This window comes from Buteo buteo, chromosome 12 (genome assembly GCF_964188355.1).
Source record: "Buteo buteo chromosome 12, bButBut1.hap1.1, whole genome shotgun sequence".
Taxonomy (NCBI): domain Eukaryota; kingdom Metazoa; phylum Chordata; class Aves; order Accipitriformes; family Accipitridae; genus Buteo; species Buteo buteo.
In genome coordinates this window covers 23,127,592-23,155,338 of record NC_134182.1, presented here as the reverse complement: position 1 = coordinate 23,155,338, position 27,747 = coordinate 23,127,592, and the positions used below count along the sequence as shown (strand labels likewise).

Here is a 27,747-nt window from a genome sequence, read left to right as displayed (position 1 = left end):
TTCCTACACCTGCAAGTTCTTAAAGCAATAGCTTTCCTTGTCCATATACACAGTTAAAACTCTTACGAAGTCTTTCATTATCTTGCAGTAATTAAATGTCCCTCTCTGGGTTTACAAATTCACTTATGTTCTGACCCTATTTTTGAGCCTGCTGCAGTGATAACTTCCATGGCCCTTTGTTTTGACTGCATTATTCACCTTCCCTCTCTTCTGACTGGCCTTTTACTGATGTATGATGTTTACAAAGAAGACACTTGCATGATCTTTCTAGGCTACTTCTGTTTATCATCTTTGACTTAGTCCTGAAGCGGCAACTTGCATCTCTTTTGTGATGCCATCCTCTATCAACAGTGTGTCAAAATCGAACAAAAACACCTTTGGATTTTCTCCACTTGTGTCACGTTTCTGAGGAGAGTGCCTCCTAAAAGCTTGTTAAAAACAAACACACACCACCACTCCACCACACCCGAAAAAAAAACCCCAAACCAAAATAAGAACAACAAACCCCCTTTCTGTCTCCTTTTTATGAAGCATGAGGCATGGAGAAATACCTGTAATTTCTCTGATGGTTTCTAATTAGCTTTCATTCAGAATCTGTTTGAGTTAAGTTCTAGGCACACATGAGCTGCTGTTGGATGTGGGTTGAGGCTAGCAAAGAAGCTGTCTTCTGAATTATGAAAATAATTGGTATCTTCAAAGGCACTTGCAGCAGCTACAAAACGGAAGCGGCACAGATGTTCACAATGAAACATAGTAAAGTGTGTGAGGATCCCTAAACGTAATGATGAATTCAGCAGAGAACAGAGAAACCTTTTGCCAAACAAACTGTCGCCTTCTTCCTTACTCTACTAGGGTAAATGATATACCACATCCTTTGCTTACATCTGGAGAATGCGTTCTCCCCAGAGAAGACAAACCATTCCACTTATTGAGAGAACTGGAGTATAACATTGTGAATGTTTTATGTTAAAATCTTTGTTCCAATTTCCCGTTTGTTGGGTTTGGGTTTTTTGTATTTATTTTGTGTGATAATTGTGTTCGTTCATTCTGAATGTGCTGGAAAGGAGCTATTCTTAAAACCTGTAATTGAGTCCGATCTGGAAATTAGTAGTGCCTGCTGAGTGATACCAGAAGAAGGGGCAGTATGACTGAAACCTGTCACAGAGATGTTTGCTATTCCGTAAATTTTTTGTTGTTGTTCTCAGTGAGTGTTGTGCTTTGTGAGTGATATAACAGAATTAAGCCAAAATAGGAAGTGGTGTTTTAAACATATCAGCTATAGCGTTATTTTCTACAAACAAGAAACAATGTCTTGTCTTTTACAGTAATATCGCCTGACACCAGTGTATCAATCTTCAGCTGGCAAGTGAATACATGTGGTCAGGGAAAACCATCTGCTTACTTGGGTGTATTTGACATTAATCGCTGGTATCGTGCTCAAATGCCAGATTCACTAAGGTATATTTTTATTAAGTTGTTTTCAATATCCCTACAAATCAATCATTTGGAAGTCGGTGTTTAGCTTATGCACTTGCTTGCTTTCAGGCCAGAAGAACTCCTTCATGATTGCCCCTATTTTGTGTTGTGGTCACTGGATACTGTAATAAGCATGACTTCTCCAAACCCCATTTTGGATATTCTGGTACACGAGCGGAGTCTAAGTCAGGGAGTTCCTCTTTCTCGTCCACCACCTGAGCAGTTTTTTCATCCAAGCTCCTACAATTTTGGTAGGTATTTCACTGCTTTTGATAGTGAGAAGCTTAAAGTGAGGTCAAATGCCATTTATTGGTTCTCCTGTTCATTGTTTGTCACTCAAACCCCATCCGAAACCAAAAAGCCCCAAACGCCCACAAGCCCAACCCTTGATTACGTTGTACTAACAAGGTGTTTAACACTGTGACACATATCTGACAGTCTGCTGAGTTTTGGGTTGTGGTGCTTTTGTAATGTAGCCTGTGAAGGGGTGATGGTCATCAAATGAAATGACGAACTGAAGCTCAGAGCAGAGCACCTTGATAGCACTAGAGATAAAATTGCTACACGCAGTAATTATTTTCAAAAAAGTAAGTTTGGAAGTGATCTGATGAAGAAAATGGGTACTCAGTTACAGCTTTCCAGATACTGCTATTTACAAAACGTAAAGTGGTCATAAGCTAAGTGCGAGAGTATGGAAGGCTGTCAAACGTTCATTGTCTCTGCAGATGGTACGTGCTTGCTGAGCTCCGGAGTTGTTCGTATGACTTGCACCGGCTTCCAGAAGGAGGTGATCTTTTACTGTATCTTTATTGAGAATGGCAAGAGATGAACCTTTCCTATGTTTTCTATTGCACTGCTTTCAGGGTCGGAGACCATTTTATGCCCATCCTGCCCATCCACATGCATGATTGCAATGGTGTCCTGCCAGTTTTATGCAAATGGTAACATTTTAGGTCCACTCTTGGGACTGTAGAACTACCACTGTCTCCTGTTGAAGCACACTGAGGGATTGAATGTCTAGAGCGGAATACAACGTTGCTGTAGGAGCAGGAACAAAACTGTTGTGGAAGTTGGGGAAAGCTGTTACTTCTGCATTACCCATCAGTGGAACTGCCTCCATAGTCTTGAGTTAGGGTTTTGATGCCTGATTAACTTGAAAAAGGAGGGCAGAATGGAGAAAATGAAATATTACTTAACTGTTTGAGAAGAAACGATTATTTTTTTTTTCTCCCGCACTTGGCCTAATTAAAACTTCCAAGCCACTGCACAGCTTGTGACAAATAATTTTGAATTAAATTTCAGCTCGCTAAGTGTTTCCAACATAAATCAACTTCTGCACAAACAAGCACAGAAAGGGTCTTCCAAAGCGTGATTTAAAGTTGTGTGCTAGCTTTAGCTTATATAGAATACATTTTGTGTCAGTGTTCAGGGTAAAAAAAGGTCTGTGTATTGACAGAGAAGCTAGAGAATACTTAATTAAGCATTGCAAGGGCTGACCTTTTGTTTTACAGGATATTTTTTATAAACCGTAGCGGTTAGTTTGGCTGCCGTCTTTAAGACTCTACGTAGTAGTGCTTACTGATGCAAGCTTTCTAACAATTTAAGTGAACATTTTTTTTTATTTCTCTTAGCGATTATTCAGAACCTTAGTGACTGAATAATACTGCTGTCTTAATCCGTAGTTTTTGATTAATGTTTCAGGCCTTGAAATTTTTAAAGAAATGTGGTCCTTCTATAAGTGAAACCATTCACGATAGCTACAACAGGTGTCTTGTAGCTGGCTTGCTGTCTCCAAGACGCGTTGATGTCCAGCCATCCAGTTTGAGTCAGGTGAGTGCGTATCAGGGAATCAAGGGGGAAATACATCCATCTCGTCTGAGAGGGCTGTAGAGGCTACAAGACATGATAATCTGATTTTCCTATTATTCGCAAGTTGCACTGAAATGCAGGTGTTGACTTGAGTTAGCAGAAGTTATAGTATTCTTCAATCCAAACTACCGAGTTTGAGTGGGGGCAGCACTAAGAGATCTGCGTTGAGAGACCCATCTCTTAATTCCGTGCCACAGATACGCACAAGGAAGCGTGCAGGCAGTGCTGGTCATGCGCAACATAAAGCATCTTTCCCTCACAACAACCTTCACCCCATCGGTTTCTCAAAGCATTATGTTCAGTGCAGTAGCTGACTATGGGGGTGCCTCACTCGGATGCGAGCTGTTGCAAACATCAGCTTGCTGCACTAGACGTGATCGCTTGCTTCCAAGGAATTGGGCTGTGGTAAACAATTACTCTTGTCAGCTCTGCCCGACAACTTCATCACCGCTCCCCCTCATCTTCCCTTCATCAGTAGGCTTTCCTGCAGCCTCTCAAAGCAGATCTTCACCTCTGTAGCCTCGTAGCCCAATTTACTCTGCTTAGCCTGCCCCCTTGTTGCTGCAACACCTGAATCGCCTTTATCTCCTGACACCCACTATCTTCTCTCTGCTTTGTCCCACCATAGTGACTCCCCCCGCCTCGTCACAGGTTTTCCACTTGCAGTGCACCAACCTTTCTCTCTCATCTGAAGAGTTTCATGAGAGACGGAGCCTTTGTGATGAACAGCCCCTCTTCACGCAGGCAGGATCTAAGCTAAACGATTAGCTAGCTAGTCGTCACACAGTGGAGCCATTAGTAGGAAGGGGAGAGCGGTCTTCTCGCTGCCCTCATCTTCCTGTCTACTGGACTGTTCACCAGATTTGTGGAAATGCGTTAAGGCAAATAACACTTCTGCACAGTGTGGTAGCTAAAAGAAGTTTCTTGGCAAGCTGCCCTAGCCCATAGACTGCTTATTTTGCAAGCCTGGCGTAGACTCTTGCATTCAAATGGGATGTTCTGATGTCAGCTCCGGTTTGGAAATAGCTTGGGCAACCAAGACGTGTTTTAATAACCTTTGCTGAATTGTGGCCATATCATTCAGAGACTTGTTATGCATTTGAGCAGGGATTTCTTTTGAAAGTTAGTAAGACAAATTTCAGAATTAGGGTCGAGAAGCTGGGTTTGGAGTTTTGTTTGCCACCGTAAGTAGTATCTGGTGTGTTTCCTTGTCTGAAACCCATTTTCAGAAAAAGATGGACATATCATATGTGTATTCTAATGTGTAGAAATTGCTTTGAATGTAATGATTTTGCCTAGAAGGGAAAGCTACTTTTGAATGTGTTTAAAAAAAACCACATTAAAAAAACAAACAAAGAAAAAAACAAAAAGAAAGAAGTAAAATTTTGTGAAGGGTCATTTCACCTGAAAGAAGTAATCACACCACCAGCTGAAATAAGCTGCTACTTAATAATCGCACGTCTGTGCATAGCTGTGCATTATCCTTCTCAAGGATTACCACTGCATTATAATACAGTATTTGAGCAGCCTACAATTTAAACCTATTAGAATTTAAATGTGTCACGTCTTTTTCTGTCATTTTAGAAAATGGTAAAGTTTTGGGTGTCTGAACTGCTTCACGTCTTCAGAGTCTAGGAAGCTGCTTGCCCTTAGCTTCCCCGTTTCCGTGCAAGCGTTGCACCGTTGTCTTTGCTCTGTCCCCTTCACGCATTCCTGATGGCAAACTTCTACGTGCAAAATGCGTGACGGGTATTAGCAGAGGATGTTACCGGAAATAGTTGGAACTCGGTAAACTGAGACTATACTGCAGAGGCATGCAAATAAAGGTTAGAATCAGCCTTCAGTAAGTTGAAATGTTAGAGGGAAAGTTTAACGTGTTTCTCAGACCAACAAGCAGTGCAGCCTGTGGCTAGAGTTAAGAAAAGGAATGTGGAATTAGCTGCGTGTGTACTAGTGGACTGTGTGATGTCTGAATGAGTGTACAGTTAGAAACAAACGCTTGCTGTTAGTGGTTCAGATATTGAAAGCATGTAAGATTCTCAGTTTATTTTGTCGGTTACGTTTAGGAGGAGCAGTTAGAAGCGGTATTGTCAGCTGCCGTCCAGACAGGTTCTTTAGAACTTCTGACTGGATGCATTAAACATTGGGCATCTGAAGGTAATACTTCTTACGTTGTTCTTACATTATATATTTTTCTAGTTTGCAATTGTCGATTCATTTCTTTTTTGTTTTCTTTTTTTAAAGCGCAGCCAAGTTCTGCTGCTAATTTACAGTTTGTTCTTGAGTGGACATGGAAGAAAGTGATCTATGCAAAAGATGAGTTTGACCAAATATGTGAGTACTAGTGTAGTCATTCTGCCAACACAAAATGGTTCTTTCTAATTGAGCTTATTCAGGAACGTGGCGGTATATGGTACTGCACGGGGTTCTTTAAGCGTACTTTGAAACTCTGAAATTGCTCTGAAGGCTAATGATGTAATATTTATTCTTGAAAAGGTGTTCCGCTGTTTGATGGCTCTCGCAACTTTGTTGACCCGCAGACGTTACAGTCTCTTCAGCACTGCCAGTTGCTTTGGAGCAACCTGAGCACGGTCTTAACCTGTTTTCTAACAGAAGCACAAGAGCTTACTGAAAAAGGTTTGTAATCGTATATATGAAATCTTTGGTATGTTTTACTAAGATTTGGAATTATGCTTGAGTTGTAAGTGTGGAAAGATGAGCTTCTGTTGGTTTTGATGATTGGAAGACAGCCAAATTTAGCTGGGAGAAGGGGCTGAAATCTGAGAAGTTGGGACTACCACTTAATACGCGTTGATTTCAGGGAAACAGTTGGTTGTGGAGTTCATGCAAGTGGGTAGGGGAGGCTACATTCAGCGAGAAGCTGTGTAAGCAGCTGGGTGGAGATTCCAGCAACCGGATGTGGTAGCGCTGCAAATGATTCCTTTTAATTCTTAGCTAGCAATTTATAATTGCATGCGAATGTTGTATTGCAAATTGCTAGAAAATACAAAGGAAGCACAAATGAGTAACTTGTGAAGTAAGTTACTTGAGTTTCTGTAGCTTTTTATGTTATCACTTGTCCTTGGCATATTGAGGGGAAAAGAAGACTATCCCTTTGCTACGGTAAAAATCCCCCGCTACGTGAAAAACAAATGTCTTATTCGTGAGTGTATGTAATAGTTCCGGCTTTAGGGTTTTTTTCTTTGAACCTTTAGTGAATCTGGTTCTTTGTAGGGGTTGCTTTTTTGGTTTGGTGGTGAATGTGTTTTTTTTCTTCAAATAAGAAGGTGCCACAGAGTGAGAAATGCAAAGACCGCGATGTCTACCACGTTACTTTTATACTTTCTATTTGGGATGATGAAAGGGGGTTTGTAAAAATGAAAGGAATTGGATAACAAGAATCATCTCGTGCCTTTTTTTCAGGTTTTACAGACTTGACAAACAAGCAGGTGGTAACTGGCCTCCTTTCTTTGTATGCACGAGTGGTCATCTGGTTCTGTCGATCCAGTCTCCTTCCAGAGGGTTTAGGTAAGCATGAACTGTAATACATTTGTAACAGGGAGACTATCCAGTAAGTGATTCTGATGAACACATGCTTAGCCATGTTTTTGTAAATGTTTTGTCAGTGCTGAAGTTGTGCTGGTGAAATGGAGATTTTACTGTTTTTTTCAAATACCTAGTGTAGAATAATGCAAGCAGTTTCTTTCCTGGATGTTCCTTAGAAAGAGCAATAAGCCTCTGACTTGAAGGAGTTGCTTGTGTCCACAGCTTGCAAGACTTGGGATTTGAAACAAATTACTATTACACAACAAATCCTGGAATGCTTGTTTTTACAGCAAAGGCATTACCTGCGTGTTTGGAACTTTTTATTCATTGCCTGAGGAAAAAATACACCTCGGCAATACTTCTTTATTTGGGTGGATTATAAAGTCTATTGTCAGCCTTCATTGTCTCACAAATGCTCACATGACATGTTTAAGAAACCATTCCCTTTGAGAATTGTCCTTTCTGTAGTGAGCTTCTGCTTACAGTACGTGTTCTGAATGCTACCTCAATTGTAAACTTGAAATGGCACTTGAGAGAAGAAGGAGTTGAGTCTTGTGTCTCACCGCTCCGTTAGCAAAGGCAGAAAGAGGATTGGCTTCTTTCAAAGTGGGAGGCTTGCCTGTGCTTCTTGATGCTTAGCTCGTATGATCTTCTGTCTTTTTAGTCAAACGTTTTAGTTTCAACATGTGATATTGCTTCTTTAACTTGCTTTTACTTTATTGCCTGTAGATGATGATGCGCGTTTGGGTAGACCTTTCTACAATTACCCTCTGATTCAGAGCTACTACACTGGTCATCGACAGAAACTTGAGCGTTTATCAAGGTGAGCCTTACAGGAGAACTCGAGAACACTTCCACTGCGAAATCAGAAGTGGCAGTGAGTGAGTGGCTTTGCTATCAACAGTTGGTATTTGCTCTGCTTAATGCAGTTGCCGGCAATCCTCTCCGCTTCAGTGATGCATGCGTTCTCTTGAACACGGAGGTTACTTTCCTGTGTTACAATATTTGTGTATACCTCTGCTTAGTACCATTTGTTGGCATCATCGTTTCTTGGTAGCGTACTTAATCCAGCGGCCAATCTGTATCATTTGGTACTACTGAAAAAGGTCATGTGTTCAGGAGAGGGTCAGCGATCTCCCGTTCAGCAAAGCACGGTGTTCACAGAACAGGTGTTTTGGACAGAGAAGAAAGCCAGTTTTAAACCCAAACCAAACCTCATCTCGTTTATTGACTAGCGAGCAAGGGTAATAACTGTATTGGCCTAAATCACAAGTACATTTGTGTGATTTAATGAGATAGTCAGAGTTCGATGTAGTTGGCACACCTAGCACTCTACTGGCTGTTGGATAAAAGTCACTTGCTGAACGTGAACTCTCTTTGCTGCGCTAGCTCACTAGCATATAGGTGATATGCCTTGGATTAGACGATAATAGATTTTTCTTTGGAAATTGTGCTGAAAACTAAATAAAGAGCTAAAGAAGCTTAGGCTATGGCACCGCAAACAAGAACAGGATGCTGCAAGATGAGTTAAGGTGCAAGCTGCGGTGTAGTAGCTATTGACTTTAAAGTTCATCTTACTTAGCTTACTTCTCAAGTAACTTCCATACCGGCTCAGATGTCCCTTAGAAGCATACAACCTCCAGTGTGCTCTTTCTGCTTCTTATTATGGGGAAATTAAAGGGTAGTGTCGCAGTCAGCCAAAGATTGTGATGGACTTGTGAAGAAAGCAATTTTTAAAGCTTCACCCATCCATGGTTGTAATGGTCTGTGCACAGAAACATAAATGCTGCTTAAGATGACACTAAGCTTCACCTGTATGCTCAGCTTTCTGAAAACAACTTTTTTTCAGTAGCAAAAGTGAGCTGCTGAGAACAAAATCTGAACTTTCCGCGGTGTTGTCTTCTCACAGCTGTGTATTGGGACACTCCAACGGGAGGCATTAGACTTGCGCTAAAGAATAGTCCTGGTCTTTTGATACTGTTCCGTTTCCTCTGTTAGACAGTAGGAGAGTGGTTATTTCTGGCACATAAAAAACTTTGTTCACACTTCCTTTGTACTACAAGTAAGACAGCAAAAGAGAGAACCTGAAAACGAAAAGGTCCCTTAGTAGGGGAGCTTTCCAGGATGTCTGTTTGGAACTCTTCTAATCATTCAGTATGATCTAACAAACATCTTTCACCTGACTCGGACGTTTCTTTCATGTGCGTTTCAAGTCATAATCATGCCTTTGTGTGTTTGTCACTTTCTTTGCCTCGTGGGAGCTTTTTTCTGTTTGGTTTGACTGGAGGAGATCTGTTACACTGAGAGGCTGGAATTAGTGTTTGACTCTCCAAATCCTTGCTACCTTTTGTTCCAGAGGAAAATGGGATTCTGACTGCTTGATGATTGATGGAATGGTTTCCCAGTTAGGAGACCAAGTTGAGAAGTTGTGGCGGAGAGATGAAGGAGGAACTGGGAAATACCCACCTGCTAGTTTACACGTGAGTGTTACGTTCCCTGAAAACAGCAACGAACCCCCCAAAGCCCCACCCAAAAGCCCATGATTCATGAAAGACAGGAGTTTTTAAAAAACTTTTGATTTTTCATTTTCAGGCACTGCTGGATCTCTATTTGCTAGAAGGCATTGAAGAAAGCTACAAACATGCAATTGTATCCTTTCTCGTTATTTTTACTACACCTTCAGCATACGCACATAAATGTTCTTAAATGTTTGTCACCTGCGCCTTTAATAATGTTTTTGAATTTATGCTTCCAACACAGTGCAAGTGAAAACATTTAGTTTAGAATGAAGGCGTGGACAGGAGCATTGTTTTATTTCTTTGTACCGTGGATTCTTTATGATTTTTTTTTTAATGTTTTGTTGCAAAGTCTTTTCTGACATGCGAAAACAGGTTTACTGAGAAATGTTAAAGATAAAAATCTCCGTTGGTTTTTCTCAAAACTTAGCACAGTGTTTAATTTTTTAAAGCACCCGTACCTGTAGCAAATGGCTGCTTACTAGGATGATGCAGTAATACGTGCTGCTTGAGAGCAGAAGGATTTCTAACCGGTACCTGATTTTTGCCCAATTCATCCGTCTTCCAGCCCAGATAGCAGTGCTTGCTTTTGTTCTGTTAGAAGTGCAGGCACACCGAATAAGAAAGGGAGAGAAGAGAAAAGTCATCGGGCAGAAACTTAATTTTTAAGCTGCTGAAATATACAGAATTACTTTTTGTTGTTTGCTGCCTAACCCGAGAGGGGAGCCTAGAGAGCAAGGGGTTTAAAAACGGTTGTACCCCAGAGCTGTCTTATTAGAATATGTCCCTAAAAACGGATGTCAGAAAGAGAAAATGACACTACCGATGAGTGATCCGCATACTGTTTTAAATCCAGTGTCAATCATTCAGTGCTACGTTGTCTTGTAAGGACACCTTAATTTACATTGTTCTATATACTCTGGAAATGAGGAAAAAACCAACGGTAGAATTTGTTTGCTTTAATAATTAAGCATTGGATGTTCAGGTGTTTTGAATGTCCAACTGGTAGCTCCAGTGACTAAAGAGGGAGCCTGAGTTTGTAACAACGGAAGTATTTAAGTATCTAAAGTTAACCTTTCTGAATGCCTTACAGAAATCAAAGAGTATTTCTTTGTGGCTATTTATTCAGAATGCAGTTTTGTGGTTAGGACCTGACCGTCCTCAAGTTAGAATAGCTCAAAATGGCAAGACTAATACGGCAGTATTTTCTGCTTCCTACCACTTGTATATCCTGACTTCACTGTGTTTTTCGAAACGTGATGTGATAAGTGTTTGGTCTTCCAAATTGATTAGCCTTAACTAGATACTTGATGTCAGACAATTTACTTGCTGCTAGATATCACGCGTTCCTTTCCGAATAAAACAGAGACTTCAATCGACTCCTTCCCAACTGCCTTTGCTATCCCTTGGGGACTTGTTAAGCTTGTTGAAGGTTTTTGGCTTCTAGATCACAATGATTACGAAGTAAGTACGTTACAGTTCAGTTAGACATCCCTTACAGTCCAAAGCTGTAATCTGTAAAATGATTTTAAAAAATCGGTGCTTAGCTAATAACAGGTGCTACAACATTAGAAGCCCTTTTGTCATACTGCTTCGACATCTTTAGCAATAAGTTATAATCTGAAATTCTCTTTTAGCCACTTTGACAGGAAATGGATTAAAACAAAGAAGAAATCAACTTTAATCATGCTTGATACTTGAGTTTTCAAAGCCATCCATTTAGGTTGCTTCCAGCAGACCGATGGAGCGCTTTCTCAAAGACAGTGTTTTAGGTACTTTAAATATTAAAACTATGATCATAGCAGCAAGGTTTGAGGCAGAAGACTGCAGAAGTGACTGTTCAACCTAATTCATGTTCTTTCTGATGCTGAAGGTTGTTCTTTGCCTGTCACAAAGTTAATATATCTGTTTGTCTGGGAGAATAGCTTATTATTTAGTAATGTATTTATAGAAAGTGGTGTTTGTACACAGAGATTTGGTTACTCTGGAAAAGTGTGAATTACTCCTTTTAAAACACTCGCTTTGTTCTGTATGGCTAACTGGATTATTTTTTTTGCAAATACTTGAGAATTTTTATCTACAGTAGTTAGTCATCTAAGTTTATTTGACACACGTCCACCCTTACTTAAGATACTTTTGAATGTTCTTGTGGCGTGCGTGCACGTGCATATGATAATACACCTGACCTCTAACCTCTACAGAATTCACTGGCCCTGCTCTTTCATCCAGCCACAATCAAAACTGTGTCATGGCAGCACAGGAGAATTATTCAATCCCTGATGTGCCAAGGAGAGCGTAGGCGAGCCCTCAGATACATACAGATGATGAAGCCAGCAATGTCAAGCAGCAGTGAAGTGCGGCTTTTCCTCACGGTGTTGTTGTCCAATAGGTAAAGAAACCTATCCCACCGTTTTGGCATTCCAATATTGTGAAAGGTGGAGAACAACTAATGCGAATCACCATGCCCTAAATTCCCTTTAAACTCTGAATACAGTCGTTTGGGGGCATCTTTTTGGTGATACTATTAATATTCCTTTACATCTCAAAAAATTGAATTACAGGTGCGTGGTGGAGGCTTGGGGTCTGTTGCAGCAACATGCCACCAGGTTAAACATCGAAGAGCTGTTAAAACACGTGTATGAAATCTGTCAGGAGATGGGACTAATGGAAGACTTACTGAAGCTACCTTTCACAGGCACTGAACAAGTAAGTGTGGACACGAAAAAAATCTTAATGGTCTCTTTGAAAAGAGAAGAGGCAGAATCATAACAGATTTTTGAAATGTGTTATTTCTCATAGGAGTGTTTGGAGAAGATTTTACAGAGCGATGCTGCTGTCCGGAATCTTAGATTTCCTTTAGACCACCATGTGCAGCGTGCCAACTATATCCCAGCGCTGCAGTCGAATCGTTCAATGAACGTTAATCTTACGGTAAGCGTGAAAGTTCTGTCAAGTGTGCAGGTTTCTGTTAGGTGTTACTAACCATTTTTGGTAGTAAATAAAATAAAAATCAACGCTTTGGTTTTTATACCATTCTTTGAAATACTAGGAATAAGTTTCTACACTTTCCGTTCCAGCTGAACCTAAAAGTTGAACAAAATATTTCACTACTCCAAAGCTACTGCGTGAAGTTATAAACTAAGTGTTGCAGACCATTGTTGACTCCACTTAAAATAGTTTGTTTGCATCTAAGGAATAATGGTTTAGATTGCCGAACGCTGTTTGTGTCACTCCTTTCTGTGGCATGAAGAGTATGTTGTATGTCACCTCTTGAATCTTGCACACAACTTTATTTTTCTAGCTGAGAGCAGTCTGGATGCCAATGCACAGGTAAAATCTGTGTGCTGGTTTGGTTTTCTTTTTATTTCCTCCAGTTATAGCATGAGCTCTGCGACTCCACAACTTCTGTTTTACCCCTTTGATGACAGAAATTCTTATCTAACTTCTGTTTCTCAAAACAGACACATTAAATTTTGCGTTTTGCGAACTTCTGTTATGAATCTGTGATACATTTTCTGTGTTCCGGAACCATAGTTTTCCAGTGGATCGCACTTATAAGGTGGTCTTGGAAGGTTTAGGTCCTGCATTTGAAAACTTTCATTTGGCCAGAAGGTGTGTGTAGGTAGCCTTTTCTTACTTGTTTTAATATTCACATCATTGCGTCCACTGTAATTTGCAGTTGCCCTGAATATTCAGTCATCTCGGACATTGGTGTTTCAGGAAAAACAAGGGAAAGCCTGCTATTTCGTAAGCCATTTGAAAATTGCAGGTGAGAACAAGCGTATCGGAGTGAGGTTCTGCCGAGTGCCAGAATTGTTTCAACTTGAAGTTGTAGGTTCTGTTCTTATCCTAGTCTGCCTTGCCCTTTGCTGAAATTACCAGGTGGAATTGGTGTGTGCCAAGGAGTAGAACTTGCTGCTCCTCTGTGCAGTGGCGGTATTATACAGTATCTGTGGAGGAAATGTATTCACTAATTAGAAATAGCAGAGATAGTTGTGTGCAATGAACTTCTTGTAATCAGTTACCTTCTTGCTTTATGCTTTTTGTTCATCAGAATGATCGTGAGCCTGGCTTGAGAGAGAGAGCAGTTGCCAGGAATTCTACATTGCACCAATGTGGCAAGATCCTTCCTAGAGTTCAAAGGAAGCTGGCCAGAGAGAGAGCCAAGCCTTACCACTTGCCTTCATCGGTCTCAAGAGAAGGTAATTCTTTAGAGGAGGGAAATACAATGGACAACTGACCACGACTTTGATCACACAAGGCTGATATGTTTTCCCCTCTTGCTTTACAGGCGCAAGACAAAAGCCGTTATCAACAGTAACAAAACAAGCAAATGCAGGAAATGTGCGTACAAGAGCAACGTTCATCAGTAATGTATTGTCCAAAATTGGAGAAGTAGGGGTAGGAAATGAGCAGGAAACCAGTTGCTCATGCCGTGAGAGGTAAGCAGCCTTTTAACAAAGTTTAGTCTTGAGCTGCGTGTTTGGAGAGAGGGAGAGAGAGAGAAATCCACTTGAATTATGTTAGTGTTTTGGAGGGAAGGGGCACCTGAATAAAGCTTTCTTTGGCTTTTTTTGCACCTACAAGATATAACATTTAAGAATCGATTCATCTTAAGTAATACTTGGAGCGAGAGTTCTTCTGCTATGATAGTCTCATTTATGCGAATACATCTATTTACATTACAGTAAAAGTGTTTACAGAATTTAAGGTAGCTGAAACGAAACCCATGATTGCCAACAAGCTATTGGTGTACAGGTTTTGGTAGACTTGATTGTGTGATCAAATAGCAATCTTTTACCACTTTGTGCCCAGCTTCTGCTTCGTTTCTGCCTTTTTCTTTTTTTTTTCACTCAAAACCAGGCAGAATTATAAAGAGCAAAAAAGAAGCTAGCAGTTGTCAGATGATTTTCCTAGAGGTAGTATATTCAAGGTGAAACTTGAATTCTGGTACGTTTGGACTTGAGGGGAGTGCAAGTCAGTTACATTTTCCTTTTAATTCTAGGCCTAGAGCTACAGAACCACCAGTCATAACACGTCCTCTCCCTGATGCAGAGTTGCCCGACGCATTTGTTGGGACACCCGTTAACAAAATTTAGCTTTGTACCTGTTAAAGAAAAGGTCGGCTTGGGGACACAACTAAGTGGAGAATTTGAAGTGGCCCCAGCATTGAAATGCAGAGGAATTTTCTTCTGACATGAGAATTACATCACTGGTGCAACGTAAAATTGCATTACTCTTGCCTCAGATGGCAGGGATTTAGGAAATTAAGTGTGACATGTCACGAAATCATGAAAAAACAAGAGAAGGCCTGTAACTTGTTCATGGGCCTGATCCATCAGCCCAGCAGTGCGGGTTCACCTGTATTTCTTGTTCATTGAATGTTTTTGTTATGTATCATCTCAGATGTCTTGAGTGCAGCTCAAGATTTTATTTCATGTATTTATTTATGTTCATATTTTCAATTGTGTATCTTCACAGATTGCCGGATTTGGTGGTTCGTCCTGTTCCTTCAAGTTCTGCAGCACAGGGTGGTAGCTGGCAGTCACCATGCAGCGCTTCTACTTCATTCATGGCATCCAGCCCATTGAAATCAAATATGCTTGGTTCCATCTCACAAAAGAATTTTTCAAGAGCATCGGAGCTGAATTTACTGGAGACACCTCTTGTGGTTAAGGTTTGTGTTTTAGAAAACAGGATCAACCAACCGAAGCAAAAGCCTGTAAACTTTGTTTAACATGAAACCACCAAAGTATTTAACACAAACCCTGTTCGATTCAGACTGTGGAATATTTTCCGCATGCGTGTGGTTATTGGACGTAGAATCCTTTTGGATGCAGGACGTTGGGAACAGTCTTGAAGAGGGAAAGTTTAGTTCTAAGTTAACTGCCGTACGCACATTGTCCCATAGCTTTGTGAAATACTTTGTTCCATGCAATAAAAACGAGTGTAAGTTAAAAATTGGACTTCTGAGTACACATAGATCCTTAGAGATGCAATTTGTAGCTTAACCATCTCATTGTCTAAGTGCTCGATAGCTCTGTGGAGTTTGACTTGCATGCCGACAAGCAAGAAGGTATATGCTTTAGTTTCTTAATCCACTTAAGGGAATGACAACGTAAGTGATGCCAGTTAAGCGATGTCAGTCTCTGTCAAATTCAGTGATGGCTTTTTGCAGGGATTCTACGTATTGATGCTTGTGACAAGAAGATGCCATATCCTTGTTTCTTCAGGAAGTTAGTTTGAACGCTAACATTTTATGTTGCATTAATTATAAAAAAAAAAAAAGAAGAAAGAAGCCAATAGATTCATAAGAAACATAAAATGCATGGTTTTTATACCATTAAGTTTTTTGTCCCTTTGGAAAAAACAGCAGTGCAGAGGCTAAACTTTGTCCTCTCTGCTGGTACAAACTCGGTTTAATTTGAACTAATACTTTAGTTGTGTGCAGTGAACTTCTTGTAATCAGTTACCTTCTTGCTTTATGCTTTTTGTTCATCAGAATGATCGTGAGCCTGGCTTGAGAGAGAGAGCAGTTGCCAGGAATTCTACATTGCACCAATGTGGCAAGATCCTTCCTAGAGTTCAAAGGAAGCTGGCCAGAGAGAGAGCCAAGCCTTACCACTTGCCTTCATCAGTCTCAAGAGAAGGTAATTCTTTAGAGGAGGGAAATACAATGGACAACTGACCATGACTTTGATCACACAAGGCTGATATTTTTTCCCCTCTTGCTTTACAGTTGCAAGACCAAAGCCGTTATCAACAGTAACAAAAGCTTTGGCCACAGCTGCTTCTGTTTTTCCTGCGTTTACTCCTTGGTCTATTCTCAGATCCAGCCTTCGCACTACACCCCTAGCAACTCCTTCTGCATCTCCAGGACGATCTCTACCTCCTCCTCTACGAGCAAAGGAGCGTAGAGTATCTTTCAGGGAAGAGAACTTGAATGCAAAATGGACTGTTGGGGTAAGCTGGCCTGTAGTTAGTGATCTTTATAGTTAAAGGCTTTACAGACTGTGATTTGATTTAGTTTTTTTCAAGTTTTCCAATACTCCTTATATTGAGAACTGGAATAGCAAATCAGAACGGCAGACTTGAATTTGGTCCAAAAAGGTTATGTTAGACCTTCTGTAACATCACCTGCCTGCAGGAACATATTCTTAACAAATACCAGCCACCTTGGTGGTTTTTACTCCAGCATCACTAGGCGCTGTGATTGTTCCAAATTGCATGTGTGCAGCTTCCCGCTATACCTTTTGAAATGGTGGTATGGCAGGAGGGTAAGGAATACAGATTGAGTCAGTTGTTTGGGTTCGCTAAGCTTTGTGAATGAAACACCTCTGAAAGCAACAAAAGTCATGAGCTGCATTTACTCTCAGTCTCTCTTTTTGCAAGGCCTGGGTTTCCTTAAGTTATGGTAAAAATAGACTGCCGATGAAGAGAGCTGTATGGCTGTCTCTTCTCTAGCCCTAAAGTTCTTGGTTTTGCTTCTTGCCTTGCACCAGCGATAGCATTTGTGTAGTTGTCAAATGAAGTCTGTCCACCTGGAAGTTGCCCCCTTCTGCTCCTCCTTTTGTTCTGTCAGGTGGCTTCCCTGATTCAGCTCGTCATGCAGTTGCCAAAGTAATGTTCCAAAGCTAGTATCTACCTGGAGGAGCTTTCCGTACCTGTACTAACAAATTGTCTTAACCTGTTTTTATCGTACCTGTTATTGCCTGTTATAAAGAGCTACTCAACTGTAAGAAGAGGCTCTCTCTCCTGTAGGAAGTTCTTAGTAATAGTGCAGTGTGGCCGGATTAATTTACTTGTTCCACGCCACAGGCATAGTGAACGCTAAAATATGTTAGTAGTGCATACAAGCTGAAAAGGCAAGCATAAAAAAAGAGAAATCTTGGAGTTATGATTTTAGGTATGCAAAGCTCCTTCTTCTTGAAAACACAGTAGTGAACCCAATGAACAGCCTTGAGATGACAGGGTAAGCAAGCACTTACAAGGCCCACTTCATCTTAATTCTCCAAGGTTGTGGAAACTCAATAAGCAGTCAACAGTGGGATTGGTTTTTACACTCTGCTTTAAAAGCTAAGATAGTGCTAGCATGAGAACTAATTTTGTAGCGCCTTGCTTAAGGCGACACTTGCAAAACTGACAAATATCAATATATATATGTTCTTTTTTTTTGTCTTGCTTTGACAAAAAGCATATGTGTGATCTTGATTGTGAACTTTCTTTTTAAAAAATAAAGGTAACGGAAGATAACAAAGCACCATCTGGAGTTTCATCTGAGCATCATCACGGAGTGGTGGAGGATGCTTGGTCGGAAAGTAGAGATAAACCAGCTCTGTTTCCTCTGAGCAATCCCAAGGAAGGTGGTGCTGAAGTGGAAGAGTCTGGAGACGGTTTGGAGAAAACGGATGTCAGCAAAGAAAACAGTAACTTCTCTGCCAGGTCAGACCAAGCTGCTTTGGAGTATCATGATGCAAAATCACCTGGCGATTTTGAAGATGAAGTCATCTTTATAGCTGCTAATCCAGCTAATTCTTCCGCTGAAGAAACTGCCGATTTTGAAGAACTGGAGAAGGAGGAAGACAGTGAAATAGTTGAAGAGAAACCCTTCCCGATGGGACAACCAGATTCATCAGAACTGAGAAAAGCAGCTGGTGTGTTTCCTGCTATGATAACCTAAGCTTCTGCATTTTTCAAATGTCTTCAAAAGGCTAAATTACTGACGGGTGCAACAGTCCATGATGAGCATTCACAAATGTCCGAGGCACTTCCTTGTCCTAGGCTTTCAAAATTGCCACTGTGTTTTGAGCCCTTTTTTAGGTCTCGTGGACATTCTGCATGTATACTGCTTTTGGCTGGCATTTCTTGTGTGTAATTGCAGCGGAGAGGCAGCAGCGACTTGTGGGAGTTTTGAGAGGGGTACAAGCTGAAAACTTAGGCTTCTGGTTCTGTTTTAGGGGGACTTCTGTAGGCTGCAGGTTTTTTTACAGCACGTTTAGCCTATGGCGTGCTTTGACTAGATAGGTAATTTTTTGTTGTTTTGTTTTTTTACCCCCCTCGTTAGTGCTCAGTTAAGTAGTTTTCTTTGGGAAGTGAGTCTGCTTGTGTATCTGCTTCTCATTACAGCCATGTTTGCTCCTTTTGCTGGCTCAACAGCTTCTGCAGCCTTTTCCAAACCTATTTCAGCTGGTCTTTGGTAATTCAGCTCAATTCAACTCATTCAAGCCAGTGCAGCTGCTGAAGATGTGTTCATATGAGCAGGTCTGCTGGCAGATTAGAAGAGATGTAGCTCACTAGCTGGTGAGCAGTGATGAAGAGCTGGGAATGACAGTGGTGCAGGAACAGGGAGAAGATGTGTAAACACAGCTACAGTCAGGATTGGACAAACAGAGCTCAGTCCGCTCAGCTCCTTAGAACAAAAGTTTGCTATTCCTGGGAGAGGTATGCAAGTGTCGGAGTTCTGCGTCCGAGGTCTCGAAACAGTTTGTAGCGGGGAGCGTGTACTCCGGTATCAGTGCATCATATGCAGCCTGATTCAGTCCTAAGCCTGAGATGATTCCGGAGGATCCTGGAGAGTGACTGCTGCTCCTGAAGCTCCTCAGCTCCTTTTCTTTTTCAATAAGAGCAGTGCCCAGACAGGGACTCCGTGTACATGGGTAAAAGGGGTTCTCCAGGTCTGAGTGTTTCTAGTAAGATAGGTCAAAACATTTGCCTGTCTGCTTTTAGCTGCCCTGTGTTTGGACAAGAAATCAAGGGTGCTTTTCCTTAAAAACAATGATAAGGTCCTAATCATTAAAGAATAACCTTATGAAGAAAGTTTGTCATTGCCGGACTATGGTACAAACAGTTCTGTACAATTTCAGTCCTCTGGAAGCGTTAGGGGGCAGTCAGTATAGCTCTTGTTTGGGCTGAGCTAGCAAAATTATCCCAGTCCTGCGTACTGTCTGCAAAGGTAATTGTTGGATCTGGAGGAAGCAGATGGCAGAAACAAAGAAGAAAAGGAGGAGGGTGTTTCTAGAATTTGGCCTGTTGAGAGAAAAACAGGCTAGCAAGCAGTTGGGTTTCAACACCACCAGTCAACCGCTAGAGAAAAGAACAGGAGACGACCTTAGATGCATTCTTGTAGAAGAGGGGAAACGAAATCAGGAAAGGAAAGAAGCATTGCTGGGATGAGTTAAATATCCAAAGAGAAATAAGAAAAACTTCTGACCCAATTTTAAGAAGGAGGGATGTTTCCTGAGGTTTTTATGTATTAGGTCAGTAACATATCAAGTTGAGTTTGTAAACAGAATGTCAATGGCCATGTTGTTTTCTTGACGGAAACTATGCATCAGACTTCTGGTTTTACTGGACAGAAGAACTCAGACCTTCTGTGCAGCTGAAGTCTTGGTAGCGTTATTTTGTTAGATCACCATCCTAGGTGAAATGCGTTACGGCTCTCTTGAAAATCATATGAGCATTTTGAAAGAAATGATGTTAAGTGCAACAGGGAAGTCACCCATCTGTCTGTTTTTGTAGGATTTGTGGAAGAATCAAATGCTGACCGTCTTACCCTTCCTGAGGATGGTAAATGGTTGTTTAAAGCTGCTGAGGCTGCTACTTCTGGGACTGCAAGTGAAGGGTAAGTTTATGAAATATAGATACACCTTTAGGTTCACACAACATGTGACTGCTGGCTTTCCTGTGTTTGAAAACTATGATTTTTGAGCTGGTATTGGTTCTCTCCTGTGTTCTTAAATACAACAGGTTTCCTGTTCCTTTCTGTCTGTGGACAGAACTAATGTGGCATGAAGAGAAGTCAAATTGACGAGCTGTCAGTTTGAGCCTTTTTTTCTCAAATCATTGCAGACCCCAAAGTAGCGGGATAAGGATTTTGTTCAGCAGGCTATATGCACCTTTTTACAGTTTGAGGGGGTTACTAAGCAGATACTGTGAAGAGAAGCCCTGCTTTTGTCTGAATGTTATGTCGGTGCAAATTACACCTGAGATTCCTGTAACTTTAGTGGGTTTATTGTGGGGCTTGAATACTTTCTGGCAGTATTTTATACACTTAATTTCTATTTTCTGTGTGTGGTCAATTAGCACCTGTTTGTTTCTGGAAAGGGAAGCAGTTTTCTCACCAGGTACTTTAAAAGCTGCAACTGCTTAGTGAGAGACATTAGCGATGAAATAACCCTTAATTTCAAGTGGTAACTTACAGTGGCACAAACTTTTGTTCAGTTGGTTCTAGACCTCGAGTATGGCAGTTGCACTCTTTCTACAGAAGACAAAGAATATATTATTCTTTAATACAACTCTGTTGTTATGTTATTATCCAGTGTGAGATAGCTGGGAAGAATGTTAAGTACTTGATTCGTTGCACAAGATGAGTCGGGAATTGAATGTCGATGTGTTGGTAAAGGAATTTCTCATTTTCCTTAGTTTTTTTCTGTTTGGAAACTGGAAGACCTTACAGTGAGAAAGTAATTTGTAAAGCTCTTCAAGGTTTGTTTTGAAGCTTTGTGATGGATTTCTCTCTTTCTGCTCATGCAGTGAAGCAAACCAGCAGGAGTCCAAAATGTCCTCTTCATCAGAAGAAAAAGCCATACCAGTTGCAACAAACCCACAGCTTTCTGAATCCCTGCAGGCAGAGGGTGAATGTACGTACAGTATGTGGGAGATGTTATGTGAGTTAAGGCAGCTGAAGGCCTCAAGTAAAACATGCAGTTTGCCATAGCGCTACAGGTGTCTCAGACTGAAGTAGTACTAGCATGTTACTGCTACCTTTCATTAAACTGTAGAGAGAAGAATACCCTCCTCAGAGAAAGTCCTTGTAGAAAATGCATAGCCAATGTTCCTGTTCTGGATAAAGGTACTGAGAAAACGGGTAGAATGTCAAATATTAGAAGGAGAGATCATTATGTATTTCGGTGTTGTACACCACTACTAATTTGTGTGCTATGGGATCTGCTGCTTGAGTTACTATTTTGAAAGATGATGCATCCCTCAGTACTCAGGCTGTGAAGAATTACTAGCTGCCGGGTAGATGGTTCTGGTTTCTAGCGTTTGGGGAAAGCCCGATGTATGTGGCAGGATGGAGAACTGTATTCTTGGCTCCTGCTCCCTCTGTTACTTCCTGTTGCTTAAACGCATCTCATTTATAGAGCAGTTAAGTTAAAATGATATAAATCTCTTCCAGCTGTGATACGTATCCTTGACAGCGAGGAAGTGGTCAGTACTCATTCAGAAAATTGCCTTGAGGGGAAGTGTGTGGATTTACCTGAAGAACGTAACCCAGAAGCAGCTGGAGATGAAGGAAACGTTCCTTTTCCACAGGAAGAAGTAACTGTTTCTAACAATCTTCCTAAAACTGAGGAAATTAATGTAAGTAAACTATTTTCCCATTTTCTACTAAAGAGAAAACACCTTGCAAATTGAGGACAGTCCTGTCTAACTGAGGATTAGAAGGCACGCAAAACCGTCTCAGTTTCTTTAGCTGGGTAACACAAGTCCAAACCTCGTTGGGTAAGGGCAGATAGGTTTTTCTCCTACGCATTTGCTGTACCGATAACACAGAATAGAACCTGTCAAGACTTGGGCCTTTGAGAGCTGTAGGAGTGCCAAAACCCGCCTAAATATTTTTTAAAATCACCATGCCTTCATTTGGTTTGCTAGACTGTAAATGTTTCTTATTTGACTTAAAAAAAGAAATAGTTTTAATGTTAAAGACAATAAGAAAAGCTGGGGAGTGCAGCTTTTCAATACCGGAGGCCATTTACCAAATGACAAAATGGCGTGGGAACCAAACTCATTTTCAGAATGATTTGGGTGCTTAGATCCTTTGCTATTTGTTCCTTATTAACATAAAGAGAATTCCCAGTAATGAGTTAATTTCAGTGTCAAGATATTTCCAGCTGCCTAAAACTCTTTTTGTGTGCGTGTGAAAATGCGGGGGTTTTAACATCTCAACTTTGTAAAGTATGAATTTTAAAAGGTTGTTCACAAGGGCTGAAAATCAGAGCCAGAGATTCCTCAGTTGTGGCAGGTTTTCCCCATTGTTCTCACTTCTGCTGGGGCCGATGAGTGATTTGGATTCATTGTGGATGTCCTCTAAGTACCACATAGAGTATGCTGTCGATTTCCTGTAGGGTTGTACTCACGGGAATTAGTAATAGTTAGAGTGAAATACAAACTGAAAGGTAGGCGTAGCACAAATAGATTGGTCTCAAGCAACAGAAGATGCTTTTCGGTGTCGCAGATTTCAGATGAAGTTGAATAGGCAGTCGCTTACGTCGCTCGTCTCGGCTTTGGGGTTTAGGACAACGCTCTAGAGAAGATGATTATAGACTTGGGAATACATAAATCACTCACTTATGGGAGTAAATGGAGAATTTGTGATGGGAAGAAGGGAGCCGGTACGTGAGACGGTCACAAAGCTGCTGCAGTCATTCCTGTAGCAGTAGAGTGAAGGTTTTCCTGCTTTCGTTATGAGTGGTTCTTACTGAGTTATACGTAAACGTGTCTTTTTGGCTTGTCTACCTTCACTGAATTTAGGACAAACTACTTACTACTTTCTTGGTCGTAGATTTGTAAGCATAAAAGGAAAGTTTATGCAGACTGAGAGGGTTGTCAAACATTGGCATGTGCTGCCCAGGGAAGTGGTTGAGTCACCATCCCTGGAGATATTCAAAAAGCGAGCAGACAGGGTACTTCAGGACATGGTTTAGTGGGCATGGTTAATGGTTGGACTCGATGATCTTGAAGGTCTTTTCCAACCTAAATGATTCTACGATTCTATGATTCTATGACTAGTATTTCTCGAATTTAGCTTTGAAGCGTGGCATGTTGCTAGATGCGTGTTGCGCAACTCCATGCACTTGTTCTCAAATTTGCGCTAATACCTCGCTTGCAGTCTGTGCTCCCTGCCGTGCTGTTAATGGCCGGTGGGAACCGGGCTGGAGTTACCCTGTCGTTGCACTTTGTAACGCCGGCTTATGACAGGGTAGAATTGCTGGTGGTCGTGAAACTAGTCTGGTATTTGTACTCGGTATTGCCGTCACCTTCGTACTTCGGGAGCCATCCATCGGAAACTATCAGTAATTACAGCTTTTAGCTTTTTTCCTCGGCAAGCCCGCCTATGGGGGGCATCTCCGTCCTTCGGGTGCCATCGCCTGGAGACTGTTAATGATTCCACTTTTTACCTTTTCTCCTTGGGGAGCCAGCCTAGGGAGGAGAAATCTTCCCGCATCTTCCCCTTCTCTGCCAGGCTAATTCCAATAGTGTTTGAGGACTTTGAAAATTTGCATATCCTTGGGCTGCTGAAACCAGCATGGTCCTATGCGAGGTCTCCTGCATGTCGTTCAGGTCTTGTTTAGGGTTGAACAACTGTTTAAGAATACGATCAAAGATGATGCTTTAGCAACTTTTGGCAAGGCAGGAGTCAAGAAAATAAGCAGATTCTATGGAGACTCCCGCTGAGTGGCTTCCTCCTTCTGCCCTCTTTGGCTAGCCCTATAACTTAGAGGGTTGGGCAAAGGTCTTCACGCGTTGATTAAATTACCTTGGCCACCTGCGTCACTTGAAATACATAACAGAGACTACTTTTGCTCTCAGCATAAAAGCTTGAGTGTCTCATGTGGCTCTAGCAGGAGAGAATAATTGCTCAGTACGGGGAGCTACAAAGGCTGCGATGGAGGTATTTAGAATCTATGTGTTGTCTCCTGCAATCCAAGTGATTCCTTAAAGTGCGGTGTTGAGTTGTGCGATGTGATACCTGGCCAGTTTGACTAAGTGTTGCGGTGACACCTATGATGAGCGAAACTTTAAGCTTGGGGGACATCGTTGTACTTTGCCCCGTTAGATGCAGAGTCGGTCACTCTGTGTGGATTTGTAGTCAGTGCGGAAAGTACTGCAATGTGATGATTACTGCCAGCTGGGTGTACAGCTTGTATTGTAAAACTGCTCACTTTGTTCACGGGTGGTGGCAAATCGTTAGTCATGAACAGAAGTATCAGAAATGGAGCATGTGATTGCATACACGGGATACTCTGTTCTCTGTCCCTTAAACGCATAAACTTTTACCTGTAGTAGAGAGTACATGGTATGTTTCTAACTTTACATTTGGTGGTGATCGGAAAGGAAAAGCAGCATTTCAGTGTCCTCAGCTTCATCTAGCTCAGCCTGAAGTTAGTCTGTTTGGTAACTGATACTGCATTAAGAGACCTTTTTTAACTTTAGGTTCTTGAAGATGGTGCGGTTAAGGCACAAACCTCAGAAGAAGCACCTGAAACATCACCATGTAGTGAACTACATCCCTCAGGCAATCTTCAGTACAGCTATGATAGTACAGAGCAACAGTTTGCATGTCATTTGCCTGATAACAGAGATGGTGAATGTGATGCAGCTGAGGGAGATGGAGAGCTTTTTCTATCTCAGAGTAATTTTACTTTAGTCTTGGAAGGAGAAGAAGGTGAAGCAGAGATGGGAGACCCTACATTAGTAGATGCTTCTAAAGCAGCTGGCACAACAACAGAGGAAAAACCTGTCAACAGTGTAGGCAATACTGAAAACCAAGAACATGTTACCAACTCGGTGTCCACTGTAACTAGTGATCAGGCATCTCAAAATATTGCAGAGTCGCTCCCGTATGTGCCTGAACCCATTAAGGCAGCTACTGCTGAGAACTTAATGGATGCAATCAAAGACACAAGAAGTAAAGAATTTACATCTGAAGTTGCAGAACAATCTATTCATGAAACCATAGGTAAAAAGGTAACTGGATTCCAGAAGGCAAAAGCTCCCTTAAGAACTGTGCCGGAAGGAGTGGAAGACGAAACCAGCGTACGTCAAGTAGAGTACGGCATCGCTCCTGGAACACGTGCAAGGGGACAGCTGAGTAGAAGGCTAAGTACTCCATCGGCAGGCACTCAGCAGCTACTGAAGACAGGCAAACCAGGTCTGTTTGCACTGTCTCCTAGGAGAAGTAGCAGGCGAACAAAAGAAGCACCTGAGACTTCTAGTCTTCAAACGGAAGAAAATGCTCAAGAGGAGCAAACGCTTGTGATGCCTGTTACTCCTAGGAGAGGCAGGAAGCCTAAACCAAGTACTGCAGGAAAAGTAGAAAGCAGTCTTTCTGATGGACAAACATTGTCCCTCCCTACACAGTCCGTAGCCGCTACTCCAAGAAGAAGATTAAGGAGAGCGAAGGAAGCTGCAGCTGAACTCTTGGGAGAGGCTAATGAGGAAACTTCTCTTGCTGAAGGTAGCGTTATCGCTTCTGCTACTTCCCAAAGGACTAGAGGAGGGAAAAGTTCAGCAGGAGGTCAAGAAACTGGCCAGACTGACACGGGTCATAAGATAAAAACGTCAGTCAGTCCCAGCAGAAGTGCAAGAAAACTGAAAAGCGTTAATTTACAATTTATGGAAAATATTGTCAAGGATCAAGAGGTGCAGCCTAGTGCCCAACTCCTTTTACCGGTGGCAACTCAAAGAGGCAGAAGAAGAAAGACGAGTTCATCAGAAGTTTCAGAAAATTCTGACCTTGATCTGTCTAAATCATCGCTTCCTCAAACAGAATTCAAACTTCCCGTCACTCCGAGGAGAAGTGCTAGGAAGCAGGCACAAAATCTCCTGGCAGACACAGAATCTCTCTCTGCTCAGGAAGACATGTGTGCAGGTGGGAAAGTGGGAATCCTCGATACTCCTAAGAGAAGAATAAGAGGAGTCCCACATGCTAAACTAGAAAAAACGGATGCTCCTGAGCAAAGAGCTGCCCAGCCAAACGAGGAATCAAGCACACCCAGGACTACAGTAGGAACAGGGCGTCGGGGCAGAAAGAGACAGTCAGTATTGGAGGAGAGCACAGGGGAGAAGGCCTTCCCCCAAGGAGCTGGTGACAGTCCTTTGCTGCCTGAAGACAGAAACCCATCAGGACATGCTTTAACAGATCGTTTTACAAGAGCCAGATCCCGCAAAACTTCTATGCATCAGAAACTGTCTCTTGAGGAAAAAGAGTCCTTCCTTTTCTCTCCTCCTCTCACAAAGCTGACAAAGAAATGTAAAGGTAGGTGCACTATGTTTATATGCAAAATAGGGCATATTGCTGTTTTGTAAACCACAGAAAACAGCTTGTGAGGATGGCTTTAAGTATGGTAAGAGTATAACCATAGGAAATAAAAAATTGGGAAAGAGGCATTTCATCTTTTTTCTGAACTCTGTATGACTGCCTGGCTAGCTGTGGTGGAGACAGGAGAGGAGGCTGATCTGAGTACACTGAAATGAAATTTAAGCTTAATTTTTTGTCATGAGCTGAATGTCTATCTGTTTTGAAAACTGGAGGACATATCTTAATATGTGGTTGTCATCACTTCCCCCCAGTGGAGAAATAAAGGAGACATGCTTTCAAATTCTGTTAATGTTTTAACTTAACATGAGCTGCAACTTGCAACAAACTATACAGCTGTTTAGTTATAGGATTGTTTTTCATGGGCATATACTTTGTTAGTGAAGTTACTGCTCATGGGGTTCTTTGTATTGGAGTACATGATAAAAAAATATTTTTTGAGATGAGTAAGGACTGTCGATGCCTCTTGAGCATAGTATCTTTCATTATGTAAGGGCAGGTAAAATGGCTACACTGGCTTATTTTTGTTTCACTATATAATGTAAAAGAATGGATCTCAAGAGGCAGTTACTAGGCGAAGAATACCTGCACATTTTTTATAAACCCAATTGGACCTTTTATGTCAGGAATCTATTGTGCTTTTGATTATTAGCTGTAATTTAATGTCACCGTCGTTTATGTATAACGTACATGAATGTTAAGAATGCCTTGTCATTTTAGCTGGAAAAGAAGACCATCCTGTGCAGCTTAAGGATATAGACCCGGACTTGTCTTCTCAATTTGTCTTTTCACCCCCTCTGTTGAGGTCGAGGAGAAAAAATAAATCTAGGATTTCCCAAATTGTGAAAGAAGCAGTAAGTAAAAACTCTAGTTGTTTCATGTTCAGAAGAATAAGAGGAGTCCCACATGCTAAACCAGAAAAAACACATGCTCCTGAGCAAAGAGCTGCCCAGCCAAACGAGGAATCAAGCACACCCAGGACTACAGCAGGAACAGGGCGTCGGGGCAGAAAGAGACGATTAGCACTGGAGGAGAGCACAGAGGAGGAGGCCTTCCCCCAAGGACCTGGTGGCAGTCCTATGATGCTTGAAGAGTGAAACCCATCAAAATGTGCTGCAATATTAAGATCTGTAATGGATCGTATTACAAGAACATGCCTAGTGTGTCAATAAAGCCGCAGATAACTCTCAGGGTTGTCAGTGCAATCCATTTATTTGCTGGAGTTTCATCGGTTCCCAT

The 27,747-nt window shown here is 41.5% G+C and overlaps 1 protein-coding gene across 1 annotated transcript in view; it reads left to right on the top strand.

The window, feature by feature from the left end:
• Positions 1-27,747, top strand: part of LOC142038053 (protein ELYS-like) — a 51,671-nt gene extending 23,924 nt beyond the window's left edge. The window contains exons 14-39 of the mRNA XM_075043047.1: positions 1,326-1,458; positions 1,546-1,727; positions 2,202-2,263; positions 3,178-3,306; positions 5,412-5,502; positions 5,590-5,679; positions 5,842-5,982; positions 6,769-6,873; positions 7,621-7,714; positions 9,248-9,371; positions 9,484-9,540; positions 10,725-10,871; positions 11,609-11,796; positions 11,969-12,113; positions 12,207-12,338; positions 13,462-13,609; positions 13,699-13,849; positions 14,413-14,499; positions 14,865-15,088; positions 16,174-16,370; positions 17,647-18,061; positions 19,926-20,028; positions 20,940-21,046; positions 21,586-21,770; positions 24,624-26,448; positions 27,229-27,747. Coding sequence (XP_074899148.1) covers positions 1,326-1,458; positions 1,546-1,727; positions 2,202-2,263; positions 3,178-3,306; positions 5,412-5,502; positions 5,590-5,679; positions 5,842-5,982; positions 6,769-6,873; positions 7,621-7,714; positions 9,248-9,371; positions 9,484-9,540; positions 10,725-10,871; positions 11,609-11,796; positions 11,969-12,113; positions 12,207-12,338; positions 13,462-13,609; positions 13,699-13,849; positions 14,413-14,499; positions 14,865-15,088; positions 16,174-16,370; positions 17,647-18,061; positions 19,926-20,028; positions 20,940-21,046; positions 21,586-21,770; positions 24,624-26,448; positions 27,229-27,605 — 5,639 coding nt within the window. The 3' untranslated portion in view covers positions 27,606-27,747. The remainder of the gene's footprint in view (positions 1-1,325; positions 1,459-1,545; positions 1,728-2,201; positions 2,264-3,177; positions 3,307-5,411; positions 5,503-5,589; positions 5,680-5,841; positions 5,983-6,768; positions 6,874-7,620; positions 7,715-9,247; positions 9,372-9,483; positions 9,541-10,724; positions 10,872-11,608; positions 11,797-11,968; positions 12,114-12,206; positions 12,339-13,461; positions 13,610-13,698; positions 13,850-14,412; positions 14,500-14,864; positions 15,089-16,173; positions 16,371-17,646; positions 18,062-19,925; positions 20,029-20,939; positions 21,047-21,585; positions 21,771-24,623; positions 26,449-27,228) is intronic.